Source organism: Mchenga conophoros, linkage group LG19 (genome assembly GCF_057382185.1).
Source record: "Mchenga conophoros isolate Kocher_MC1m ecotype Shallow Benthic linkage group LG19, M_conophoros_male_GT1.1, whole genome shotgun sequence".
Classification (NCBI taxonomy): domain Eukaryota; kingdom Metazoa; phylum Chordata; class Actinopteri; order Cichliformes; family Cichlidae; genus Mchenga; species Mchenga conophoros.
Window position 1 is genome coordinate 15,129,465 of NC_140544.1, and position 13,969 is coordinate 15,143,433.

Consider the following 13,969-nt stretch of genomic DNA (forward strand, 5'->3'; position numbering starts at 1 on the left):
TTTTTACTCCTAAATCAAACAGAATATTCTAATTTTTCCCCTTAAATGTGCCACTCTAAACCTAGAAAATTTGGGGTGGGGGTTAACGTGCATTTGTATTTTTCTCAGTTTACCACTTAAATCTCAGAAAATACACAAGTACTTTTGCTTGAAAATTAACTGCTTTAATCTGGGAATTTCTGAGATTTTCCTCTGAATATTCTTCACCTCCCCGAGCTCCATGTTAATTTTTTTTATTATCGTCATTATTTTCATAACACCAAATGCCCAACTAAAATTTCCCTTTCTTGAAGAATTACATCTAAAGATGTGTGGTGTTGGGCAGTTTCACTGGTGAGGTGCAAAACCTTTGATTTAATCAATTTGCATGACCAAGAAATGACTTTATGTTGCATGCATCCAAATCCAATTACTCACATAATTAATAAGTCTATAGGAATGTGAAATGCCCTGAAGGCTGTATGATTTATGCGCACAACATGCAGCCTGCAGAAGTATTTTCGCTCTCCCTGTGACAAACTGACTAGTGTATTTTATATGTGTCTCAACAGAAATCCCCTGTTGGAGCCAGCAATCTGTGTGCTGTGTTATTCTAAGTGACAGTTTTCTGGAAATCCCCCACCTAGCTGTTAGCTCCGCCCCGCTGCAGCCACAGAGCAGAGGGCATTTACTGCAGTGCAGCGCTGTCGGAAAACACAACTGAACGCACCTCGGACTAACATGGATCTTCACAGGACCAGTATATTAAACCAAATGGATTACAGTCGGGACTCAAAAGAAGGGAAAACGGCTCAGGCCACGGAGGATCGGCTCGACAGCGGTTTGGATTCCCTGAAGGAGGAGGAGTACCAGGCTGTGGCCGCCGAGATCCGCCGGCTCCAGCTGGAATGCGAGGCGCCGGAGCACAAGCAGCTCCCCGCTGCAACCCGAGAGCTGTACGAGTGGCAGACACAGATCACAGAAGACGGAGACACGTAAGTTTGACCCGGAATAAGGTTACCGAGCTCGGATGTTTACCAGTTATTTTCGGGGGGGGGGGGGGTGCAACAGTGAGGCTAGGAGAAGGCCCAGCTCGGGTCTTGGAGGTAATTTGATGCCTTTCCTGTGGGGAATGTAGTTCTGCTCCAAGTGAGGCCTACCTTAACCCGAGTGGGGGATTAATTTTTAAGTAGCCAGGATTTTAGGGGTACCGAACGAGTGTCCGGTTTTATTAAGAACGGGTCAACCTGTGGTCAGACACGGCGCTGCTGGACGTAAACAAAAGGCTATTATCAGGAGGGAATCTATTATGGCCGCGGGTCAGATTGGGAAAGTCCCGGGCGCGTCACCAAGGAATCCAAGCGACGCGCGTTCCCGAGAAGTGAAAGAGGATGAAAAGAAAAATGTGAAAAAAGTACCTTAAATGCAGTGAGCGGACACTGGGGGCGAAACCCGATTCTCGAAGAGGCGCGTACGAGTTATTATTGACATTTATTTCAAGGGGAATAACAAAGCAGTCCCCGAAACCCAACTTTTATTTTAACAAAGTTCCTCCGCAGATGAATATAGTTCCTAGTGTTTTAAATGGGCTTACTGCTCGCGCATTAACACTGGGCCAGAGATAAGTTAAATAATCAAAGCAGAGTACCGGAAATTTATGGAAGTACTTTTATGCCAAAATTATACAGGCAAATGGAATAGGTTTGTATTTTTTTTTTTTAAAAAGTGATGCAAGTGTAGATGCTTAACCTTTGTTTACTTGTTTGTTGCACAAATTCAAAGAAAAGTATAGCACTGACACATAATATATAATAATTCAAATTAAGTTTTCTGAAAGGCAAAATACATTTTAAACATTCTAATTATTTTCCTGCAAACATATTATTGAAAGTAAAAGCAGACACAAAAAAGCAATTGGTACCCACCAAAAATGGCATTCCCCAAAAGAAAAAGAAAAAATTTGTAATAAAAGTCCATCTTTGTTTATCAGTAAACCAGAAAGATCTGGACAATGCAGACTTGTTAAGATAAGAGAGATTACATGTAAGCAAAGTCACCCTCACAAGAATCTGGAAAAACCCTGGATTACCGTTGATAAACAGTTACTATGACACCCCTATGTAAGACATGTTTCTATTGGCCATTCTTGTTGAGTGAGTGCATTTTCTTTTTTGTGTAACAAATGTAACTCTCTATGCAGCACTATAGTATTTTACACCAATTCAAACAAAAGCATAAAAGCCAAGTTAGAGAACAAAGGGACACTTCTGAACTGAAGCTGTTACATCAATCATTTAAGTTTTACAGTTACACAATTTTACTGTAATCACAGGAAGTTACTCTATTTAGGTGTAAAATAATTTTTTTTCCTTGTAAATTTATTATTACAAATATTTATGAAAATAATTGAGTGTTTTCTTCATAGTTAATACTTTTTTGTAACTGTATCTGATGTAGACGAAAAGGCACGAAGTTGTGTAAAATTTGCTTTTATCTTTGGTTTGTTACTTAAATTGTTTTATTTTTATGTTTCTGCAGGCTGCTCCACTTGGCAATCATCCATGAGGCCAAAGAATTCATCAAAACCATGATCGACCAGTCTAAAAACACAGACTTCCTCAACAGACAGAATGACCTGAGACAGGTATGCACAACACAGCTCTTAACACCCCACCTGCATCCGCCATCATGACATTACTAAAATACCTGTCCCTCTCCAGACTCCTCTCCACCTGGCGGTAATAACAAAACAGCCGGAGGTGTGTCTCAACCTCCTGGTGTCCGGCTGTGACCCCACGCTGGTGGACAACAATGGAGACACGCCTCTCCACATTGCCTGTCGCCACGGTAACCTGCACTGCTTCAGCGTCATCACACAGAAAAGCCGACCAGAGCACCTACACACGGCGATGGCTGCCTGCAACTATAACGGTAAGTGATGCTTTCCTCGCCTGAGACACGTTAACATTTTAGTTTTTGGGTCCACTTGCTGTTAGTTAGCCCCGAAGACTGCAGTTAAGTGACCAAGAGGAGCTTAACCCAACCTATTATGCAGTAGTTAATGTCTAAATAAAAAAGGTGGACACCTCTCTTTAAGACTTTTGTGCAAACATTTTTCCGTTAAGCACTGCCATGCACACTCAGTATTTTTGGGGGGTTAAAAAAGACAGTAAATCAAATCCAAAAAAGAACATTGATATGAATGCATGTGTTTCACAACCCACACCCAGCAGTTTTTGCTAATTACTAAGAATAACAAAAGAATATGGAAATACATCTTTGTATTTCCTGTTGCAGTCTCGCTCTGGAATCAACTTTTAATTTTTCTTTTCCTTTTCTGTGTTGTGCAGGTCAAAACTGCCTCCACCTGGCTTCAGTGCAGGGTTTCCTCTCACTGGTGGAGAGACTGGTAGATCTGGGAGCTGACATTGATGCAAAGGTAACTTTCACCTCTTCTGTATGGAAAAAAATAAAAGAATTCTTTGTTAATCTTTGTTAGTCTCTTTGTTAATACTAATGCCTTTGCCTCCTTGCTGTTTTACAGGAGCAGCATAACGGTCGCAGCGCGCTCCACCTGGCTGTGGACCAGCAGAATCTCCTCTTGGTCAAACTGCTGCTGAAAAAAGGAGCGAACCCAAACCTCCTGAGCTTTGGGGGCCACAGCCCCTATCACCTCACCATTGGTTTGGATAACTGGGAAATCAACAAAGAGCTGTACTCTGTGACCCATCCTGACCTGAGGGAGCTGCCAGACAGCGAGTCAGACGACAGTGACGAAGAGGAGCACATGAACTCTGACGATGAGGTACGTTTCAAAATCGTACAGCCGGTCTGGCACAAATGAAGTGTGTCACTAGTTGGTGTGTGACCATTTCTATTTCCTCCCATGTGTCTGCAGGTGAATTACGATGACATTCAGTGGAATGGACATTAGCAGGAAGCGAGAGGGCGGGGGAAGTTACAGAGACCAGAGGCTGTGACGGTGAAGGATGGACGGATGGGGGGGCACGGCACGTTCCTTACTTCTGCTGTGACGTGGATGACAACGATGGGGTCGGGCGATGCAGCGAGGTGACGTGACCGCTTCCAGGCAGCTGAGCAGGAAGAATTAAACAGACTGCCGGCGACTGCATGATCGCATGTGACACATAATGACGGGATGGATCGCTTGTATTCTGTGGACGTCCATACATACGTGAAGATGCTCCTCCAGCAGCTCTGCTGTATGATAGTGTAAATGCTGTGTATACAAAGATGTATTTTTTATGGAAGCTGTGAATGTGTACAGTTGAGCAGGTTGTATATGTGAGACAGCAAATGGGTTCAGCACACTCCATTAAATTAAAACACTCATATTTAACAGTGAAAGCCTCCTGTGTGACCGTGTTATTTGTTGGGATGGGAATATTTTTACACGAGACATCAGAAGTAGTCGTATATGGCGTGTAATCGTAATCGGCAGAGCCTGACGGCAATAAAAATCTGCAATTACACGGGAAATGAATGTAACCACGTGGCCTCCTGCTGCCGTCACTGAGTCTGCTCGTATAAACGCTCCCATCAAAGCATGACAGCTCAACTTCACTCCTGACCGGACACTTCTTTTTTCCCTTTCTGATTTTCATATAATACAGGAAAGCACTGATAACTCCTTTCCACTGAATGAGGAACTGGTAGTCAATTGAGCTGCGAATTCCTCCTTTTAGATGTGTGTGTTTGTATAGACAAGAGGCTTCGGGAATTTTTCTGTGTGTGTAATGAGGTCAATTGCCCTGTCATTTAAATCAGGAAGTTTTTCTGGAGGGTGTGGCTAAGAGGGAAGGGACAGGAAATTCCCAGGAACGGAACAATTCAGCTATTGGCGACATTCCTGCTTGTCATTCACCTTCCGAAGAACAGGAACAACAGGATGCTGAAGTCAAGTGACAGAAGTTGGGAAGGAAGGGAGCTGCGTGTAAAATAAATATCCACTGTCATTAAATTACTGCAGAATTGTGTTTAAACCTTACATTTTAATACTTTAGCAGACATGAAATATTTTCCCCTCCCTTACGCAAAAGAAAAAATGAACTAAAGTTCATGTTTATAGACTGTTTATAGTAAACCTTGGTCCACAAGGCAACCCAGGACTTTAATTAAAGGAGATGGCCACAGAGCCTGCAACGAATCAGAATACTGCGTCAGAGGGCAGCCCTGCACCTTAATACACAAGCATTACGTGAAGAATGATGCTGCACAAGAGTTTAATTGTTTTCTACTGAATAAGTCTTCTGCTAAGAGATATTAATAAAAAAAAAAAGGGTATTTAGGCTATAAGTCACATTCTTACTCAACAGGACAAACAATTTAGCATCAAAACGACTGAATGAGCTGTTCTTAAAAAGACAAAAGCGTCATTGAGCGCAGGATAAATCTGGAAACAGAAACAGGGTAGATGTGTTATCACTTAACAGGGAGAATGAACTGGACCAGTACAGTTTTAATGTACTGTACATCTACTCAACAGCAGACAATGCTTTAAAATCAATATTAAAGTGATAGGCATATTAATGAATCAATAGCTACAATCAAAGGTAAAATGCATGGTGAGTATTATTACTCACCATGTACACTTCGAGTAAAAGTAGTAATGTTGATTTTATGGACTGGTATTCTGCTGGGTGGCCTCATCTGTAATCATACGGCATAAAATATCAGCAGATTTATGTTTAAAACACTAACCATAGCTTTTAAATAATTGGCATGGAGCACAAAGTATAATATTGTGTTTTTCACGTTGCATACTACACCTTACAGATGCTTGAACGCTTCAGAAAAGTAAAGAGAAAGAAAGGTTTCAGTGTGGACATCAAGCTTAGGCTTTGCACTTTTTAAAAGCAAGTATCCAGACCATTAACGACAATGGATCATCTCACATGTTCTTTTGCCTGAACTTTGCTCCATTTTCGGCCTAACCAGAGTAAACGGTGCCTCAGTGCTTGTTTACTTTGTACCCACAAAAGGTTGATCATGAGACTTAACACACAGACAGCAGTGGGCATTGTAAGCGTGAGGGTACTCGGTCTAATGGCGCTGCTGAGTGGGCACATAGGTCGCGATATGTGCAAAGCGACTGACCGCGGCAGGAGCGTTTCCAGTACTGGAAATAAACAGCAAAAGTCGGCTCAATTGGGGCAAAAATCCCAATCCCAATTATCTTGTTAAACACAGAGATCGTGATTATTTAAAATAATTTCTCCCAGACATCAGAAAATAGTGGATTCAATACATTTTCAAAGAAGATGTGTTGTTAGGCGAAACGATCAAATTAATGCAAAGCAGAATGCAGCACAATAATCGTTTGCATTAGGTGCAGTTCTCACTGGGTGTAAACAAACTGTGCTATACCTTCATGGGTACATGATACTCGCTTTTTATCAGGAAGCAGGCATAGTAAAGATCGTTTACTGTGGAAGCTGACTGTTCAGACATTTGCATTCTCACTTGTACACTCTGTCGAGTAATTTCGAGAGAGCTAAGAGCCGTCAGACAGGAATGAATGTGCGCAGAGAATCAAACACCTGTGTTAAATAAAAAGTGTGTTTAATAGAAGTGTGGAAATGTACAGCAGCTGCAGCAGAAGGGCAGGTAGATCAAAACACCAGCTTTCTAGTGACCTGAGCAGATTTAAACAGGGGTGTGACAATGACCTGCTGCTGTAGGAGAATTCCCACAGCTGTTCCCTGGGTTATCATCGAGTACAGAGCATGAATTTCATCCTGAAACTGAAGACAGTGCAGAGGGGAAAGCTTAAACACTGAAGAAGAGAGACACATATGTAAGTGGTAGCCCTGAGAAAAGATGGTCAGGAAGCACTGCCGAGCACAGTGAAGCTACAGGACCACTGAGTCCACATTTAAGAGGTATTGTGCTGTAAGTTGTAGTGTTACCACACCTCCACCTTCCAATCTGCTCATGTCACACATGTCATGAAGTCATTCAGGCTGAGCTGCTGCGCTGCGGCCGTCTGTCACATCAGCTGCCACGTCACACTTTATGTGTCACGTCAGGGACTGATCTGAATGTCCCGTCCACGATCTGAGACATTTAGCAGCTGGCTGCAGAAGGAAAACACAGGAGGGGGCAGGGGTTTGGGTACATGGATAATATCATGTCCTGTTTGTGACCAGATAGCATGGAGGGGTGGGGGTGGGGTTATCTGTTACTGTTCATCTCTTTTTGAAGAAGATGATACCAGCTCCTCCTTCATCTTCCTTCCAGCTGAGACATTTTGTGTGTTGATGCTTTTTACTGTTTATCATCCGTTCTTATAAAACCGCTTCACTCCCGCTCAGACAAAGTCATCAGGTGAGCATCGATCTCGGCCTCTGACAGAATCCTGGAACACAAACGCACAGTTATACGGTCATACTTTTTCATTCTGCCAACACACATACGGATATATCGAGAACAAGCTCCACATGTAAGTCCTTGCTTTGATCTCAACCTCTAGCTGTTTTTAGTTTTAGGGAATTTCCATTACAACACCGGCCTTTTTTTCTCAAATTATTTAGCAATAACCCAACACAGCCGACACATTACCGGCGTTTTAACGCTTTCAACTTTTTAATCAGCAACAGCCCGCTTCGTTCTGCAAAACTAATTTGATGCAGTGGCTGACTCAAGATCACGTTCTTACTCAAAGCTATCGAGAAGCTTTATTTCAGAAAAACACTCACTTGAATTTGGGCTCTTGTGCCGTGATGACTCCGATCTCTAGCTCTGAGGGCTTGAAGTCGATGGACAGAACAGTAGACAGGCATGAGATAGCCGCCTGTTTGGAGACAAAGGGGAGAACTTCGTATTTAAACATGATACAGAAAATTAAAGTAAAAGAAAAAAGTTATTATATATGCATTTATTATACATACATACATACGAGGGGTGGGCAACTGAGTTCAGCTAATGGAAGACAACAGTCCCAGTTTCTCATGTACCCACCTCTGATATAAATACTTTACCATATTAAAGAGGGTTTCAATAAGTCAGTATCTTTTTGATTCAGAGACCACAGGAAACCATTCAGAGACTGATTTCTAATTCCAACAGGGCTTGTTTGAATTTTTTTTCCAAAAATCAACAACCTTCCCTAACGTCAACTGGCTTGGAAAACACCAAGCAATTCACTGAAATTACCCCACATAGTCACAGCTATAAAATTCACACACATTTCCTGATACGTCAATAAAAATCACCTAACTCCCCTTACTCGGCTGTCCAGAAAGTATCCTGTAAAATCCCCAACATTCCCGAAGCTCCATAGGGCGGAAACGCCCTGCAGCCTTCATCGTTACCGGGCCGTTTTTGGACAAAATTCCAGTGCAACAGAAAAGAATATGGAATTATTTTGTGTATTCTGGTGTATTTTACCTCTATAGTCTGCTCATAAGTCCAGTCCAGCTTCTTCTTCACTTTCTTCTCCAGGAAACTAGTGGCCTCTGTCTGTTTCACTCCGGCTGCCGTGGCCTTGAAGCCGCAGTAGTAGCCGGCTGGATCGCACTTGAACAGCTGTGGGCCCAATTCCTCATCAATCCCGATCACTATCATACCTGCAGGGTGGAATGAAAATAGGAAAGGACAAAAAAGAAAAGAAAGAAGTCATATAAAATGGTAAATGGTCTGTATTTGTATAGCGCTTTACTTGGTCCTAAGGACCCCAAAGCGTTTTACACTATACACAATTATCCACCCATTCACACACTGGTGATGGCAAGCTACATTGTAGCCACAGCCACCATGGGGCGCACTGACAGAGGCGAGGCTGCCGGACACTGGCGCCACCGGGCCCTCTGACCACCACCAGTAGGCAACGGGTGACGTGTCTTGCCCAAGGACACAACGACCGAGACTGTCCAAGCCAGGGCTCGAACCGGCAACCTTCCGATTACAAGACGAACGCCCAACTCTTGAGCCACGATCGCCCCATTGCACACCACATTTTTAGACACGCAAAAAAAGGAGAAATTTAACAACTTTCTGCATCAGATTTCAAAATACTGTGTAAACTGAAGCTTGCAGACATTAAGAAAATGCTCTGAAAAAAGTTTCAATTTCAGTTTTAATACATGGAGTGATATCAAAATGCAAACACACACACACACACACACTAACACAAATTACGTACAGCAGCCTAGCGGTCTCATCTCTGCGTTCTGGGTGTAAACCTGGGAGATGTCGGCCATGCGTTTGCACAGCATGTCCACGGGCACCTCGTAGCCATACTTGTACATCCAGTTAGCCGCCTCGTACCGTGCACGCTGCACCTGAGACCTGCCATCAGCTGGACAGAAGGAAGGGAAAGAAAATCATGTCACAGCAGCTCACATCACTTTAAACTGCCATTTAAAACATTTGCTCTCTCACTAATGGGACACGGGCTTGTTTTAATAAATGAATTACTTTGAAGTGATACAGCCCTCGGGTCAGGCATTTCCCTGCAGGAGATCCGACTATGTTCATTTGTGTTTCAGTTCTGTTTAGTTGTGTAATATAAACATTTTTAGTTACAGCTCATGTGGTCTCCCTCTGTAAAAATTGAGGGCTCATCAAGGATCAGTCTGGTCAGATGAAGCTGTAACTTGGGCTGGAGGCCAGAATTATTTAAGTGCTTTGACTTTTTAAAAAATTAACAGCTGGTATGATATGGTAAGTTGGTCTCATTGGAAGTGGTAGCAGGCTCTTAGAGGTAGCTTTCTGCCAACCTTTTTAAGAGCTAGGTGTCTTAACAGGAAGCTTAGTTTAATTGTATACATCAGCATTGTTTTTCCAATACTAGGGTTTGTTGTGGATCATGAGATGAGTCAGATGAGACATTGCTTACTAGGAATAGTTATTGTAGCTTTAATCTGTAAATGGAAACAGACAAGACTATAAGCTCAGGATCACATCTATACCTAACGAGGGAGTACTGTATGGTGGGGACTTTCTGGACCTTCTGATTAAGAGTTCTTCTACCACCTCTGTTTAAGGTTACAGGTTAGTTATTTTCCAGCTTAGCTTTGTTCAATCAACACAGAGCTACGCCATAGTGGGCACTTACACTTGTGTGTTCGAGCATATTCCTGACTGAGTGCTTACATGGACTGCTAGAGCTTTGAAAAAGAGAAAATGCCATGTCTACACTGCTATTATTGCATTACAGTTAATAATATTATAGCCAGAGACGTCAATCCTCCTCCTGAATGTCAGCAACACAAAAGAGATGTGGGTTGACTTAACATCATGTGGACAGCTACAGGTACTTTGGTGTAAACTTGAGTGACAGACTGCACTGGAGGACCAACAGCGATGCTGTGTACAAGAAGGGGATAAGCAGATTCTACTTTCTGAGGAAGCTCAGATTGTTTAGTGTGCGGCAAGAGGTTGGCTATCTACCAGTCTTTGGAGTTACATGGATAAGGTTAACTGGTAGTTCTAATTTGCCCCTAGGTTTGAATGGAGTGTGAATGGTTGTCACTCTGTGTGAGCTTTGTAACAGACTGGCGCCCTGACCAGGATGTACTTCTCGCTAGGATAGGCTCCAGGCCCTCTCTGTGAATTGGATAAGTGGGAGAAGATGGATGGATAACTGTTGTATATAAAATTTTGTGCTACCTAACATAATAATGCCTTCATTATGGGCTTGCATACTTCTAACCGTGCTGTTTTTATTACACTATTTGAATTTCTGTTCTTGTGGGATCAATAAAGTATCTTTAATTTTTCTAATTTTCTGTGTTTACACAGCACGTTTACTACCAAGCAGATCAATCACAGTGTTGTTGATTGTTTTTCTGGGTTGGTGCACATCCAGCTGTGCCACTGCTGATTCATGATTAGATGAAATCAAACTTTATGTAGGCAGAGGCTGACATTAACTTGTTGTCTTAATATGTTGCTCTTAAAGGTTTCATCAGCCCCGAGACTGGGAATCTCCAGGATGTGCTGGAGCAGGAGAAGAAGCAGTACAACCTTTGTGGTTTAGTTTTAATTGCACATATCAGCAGTTTTTCCAGTACAAGCATCTGTTGTGGAACATAAGTCAGATGAGACACTGCTTACCAGGAATAATCAGTCTCATTATTTTTTCCATTCATTTGTACTTTAGTGTGTGATTTCATCATGTGACTTTTACCCACTGTTATGTTATTATTCTATTAGTGTTCAGTCCTTGTGTGCAGTTTCATCTTAAATGTTTTTTTTAATATAAACCATAAACCTGCCACAGATTATTGATGAATATATGTATGTGTGACTAAATCTGGCACTTTAATGACAGACCTGAGTTTTCATATTAAACACTGCCGCTTCTTAAATAAAACCCACAAACAAAAACAGATGTAAGCTTCACATGACCCTCATCTGTTTACTCACATACAGCGCTGTTTGTCTTGTCTTTTTCCTGTACTTAAATCTGCTCTTCCTTGTTCTACAACCTTTATTGTCGACTGAAAAAACACATTTTTTTTATACACTCTGTCTCAAATTTCAAGCAAGTGTTTATGTGCAGTTTCTGGAAATGTCTTGTGTTCTTCTGCAAGCTTAGCTGCATGCCACTGAAAAAGTTTGCATTATTTGAAGTATAATTTGTAACTCAGTAACTCTGAATAGTCTGCAGGAAAGAAGAGGATAACTAAAATGTGCAGCTGCAACATCGTGAGGAGAGTATATTGCAACTTCAGTTACACTATATTACCAAGACTAGCTCCTGAGAGCGATTCATTCTTTCACAAATGTTTGCAGAAGCAGTCTGCATGTCTAGATTTTTTACACCTGTGGTCATAGAAGTGATTGGAACACCTGGATTCCTTGATTTCAAATGGGTGAGTGAATACTTTTGGCAATATAGAGTATATCTGTTACCTTAACTCCAAATCACAACTCTGCTAATACACTGGAGGCTGCATCAGGGCCAAATCAGCCCATTTTCTTATTATTTTATACAAAAGAAACAAAGAAGACTGGAGAAAAAAAGCTTAACATTGTCCCCCATAATAAGAGTAGATAATAAGCTTCCTGCTGCTTACCAGTCATGCCGGTCATAACACATCCTATGTTCTCTGTGATTTTGAACAGGTGTGTGACTGTCGCAGCGTCCAGGAGCTTGTCCTGAGGAAGACACAAAGAAAGGCGCCCCTAACAGATGAACTCGCCACACGGGCCACCATCGATACACCAATCAATGTCGTTTTAGGAATCGGATCACACGAATGTGAAAGAAACGCAAACTCACAGGAACTTTCTTCTGCGTCACGACTACAGCACAGTCCTTCCCTCTGACGGCCACAGAGGTCAGTCCGCCCTGGTTTATCGCTTTAAAGGCATACTCTGAAGAGTGAAGAGAGGCAGGCAAAATGAAATATACACAAACTTCATGACTGAACATTTTAAAAAAGTAACAAACTAGCTACTTGTTCTTCTTATCAGTAAATTGATGATGATTGTTAAATGACCTGTAAATTTCACTTCCTGGTGTCACAAATACATCACTCTTTGAGGTGCTGATAAAGAAAGGCACCTTTTACTTATTTTCTTTTTCATTTTGCTTCTTCTCTTTCTTCAGTGCTAACACATCGATGTCAGATTCTTTTGACAAAATATTTCCATATCTTCATGATTAAACTGAAAGCAATTATAACTCACACAAGAGAATGAGGAAACTATTTGTTATGTTATTCAGTTCTTTACATTTGCTTACAGTTTCCTTGTTTCACTTAGCCTTTAAATAGAAACACAAATTAACGCTTTATAATTTATTAGAGTTATTATGATTTTGTGTTTTTCTTTCTATTAATTTGAAATTTTGTTTTCAAGTTCTTGTAGTTCAGTTTCCAAACTACAGTTATTTGTTGAATTTTTTGTTATCTGTCTGTGATGTAGAATTTGGAGACGTGGCACTGAAAAAATGGGCCAAGCTGGAGGTGGCAGAGCTGGAGATGCTCATATTTTCATCCCAGAAGATTAAAAATGAGTACATCAGAGGGACAGCTCAGACTGTGGTTTGGCGACAAAGTCAGAGAGGCAATGCTAAGATGGTTTGGACATGTACAGAGGCGAGATAGTGGATACATTGGACAAAGGATGCTGAAGATGGAGCTAGCAGGCAGGAGGAAAAGAGGAAGACCTCAGAGAGGATTCATGGATGCAGTGACAGAAGACATGCAGAGATCTGGTGTGACAGAGTAGGATGCTAGCGACAGGGTGAGATGTGGATCTGCAAAAGAACAAAAATGACTAATGCACATTAATGCATGCTGCATGTTCGACTCCCCTGCTTTAAGAATTTTAGAGAGATGCTGTTAGAATAAAAACAATACTCATATAAACACATGCGCATGCGTGGTCCTGCCGGCCGTATGGACCTTAAGCTAGAACTAACGTTTAATTTAGTCCCCTTTATACATTATTAGCTAGCTTTTACTAGTCTATAATTGCAGCTAACTGAAATGTTTTGCTTTAATGATATGACTCATTAGTTGCTCCGTTAAGTCGGATTAACTGCCTCAATACATTTAATTAATTTTCATAATAGCTATTTTCTTGCCACACTGCCCTGTGGTGACATATTTAATCAGCCTTGAGCTTTGTGAGTAGCTGCTGTTAGCCTGCTAGCAGGCAGTGATGACAGAGCAGGTTAAGGTTCTGTTCGGTTCTCTTATTACTGACCGACTTGGTAGAGCCTTCCCTCCGGGGAGAAGATGGTGATGTGCCGGTCAAACCCCGCACTCGACCCCCGGGACATGACGGCAGGAAATAATTGAGGTAAAGTGGTCTAGACCGAATCTGAAACTAAACTGAGGTTAAAACAGAAGCAAAACATGGCACGATTCTGCACCGGAAGCAGACGAGAGCTTTCATATCCGGGTCAACTGTCTGTAGTTTTTGTATTTTTATTTTTAACAAGTAGTTCAATCAGGTGGTGTATTCGTAACAATATCAAAATATATTTCTTGACAATTACAGAATATGACGT

At 41.7% G+C, this 13,969-nt stretch overlaps 2 protein-coding genes across 2 annotated transcripts; one reads left to right on the top strand and one right to left on the bottom strand.

Moving 5' to 3' along the window:
- The first annotated feature begins 647 nt into the window (after positions 1-647).
- nfkbiab (nuclear factor of kappa light polypeptide gene enhancer in B-cells inhibitor, alpha b) lies at positions 648-4,347 on the top strand. The gene is made up of 6 exons (XM_085257326.1): positions 648-974; positions 2,518-2,623; positions 2,700-2,910; positions 3,330-3,418; positions 3,524-3,784; positions 3,878-4,347. Exons 1-6 carry the CDS (start codon positions 721-723, stop codon positions 3,911-3,913), a joined length of 957 nt encoding a protein of 318 aa, XP_085113452.1. The 5' UTR covers positions 648-720; the 3' UTR covers positions 3,914-4,347.
- A 2,193-nt stretch (positions 4,348-6,540) lies between these two features.
- Positions 6,541-13,847, bottom strand: psma6a (proteasome 20S subunit alpha 6a). Its single transcript, XM_085256254.1, has 7 exons — positions 13,663-13,847; positions 12,230-12,324; positions 12,024-12,105; positions 9,143-9,298; positions 8,389-8,567; positions 7,698-7,792; positions 6,541-7,357 (listed from the first exon to the last, which is right to left on the bottom strand). Exons 1-7 carry the CDS (start codon positions 13,736-13,738, stop codon positions 7,300-7,302), a joined length of 741 nt encoding a protein of 246 aa, XP_085112380.1. The 5' UTR covers positions 13,739-13,847; the 3' UTR covers positions 6,541-7,299.
- Positions 13,848-13,969: the final 122 nt, after the last annotated feature.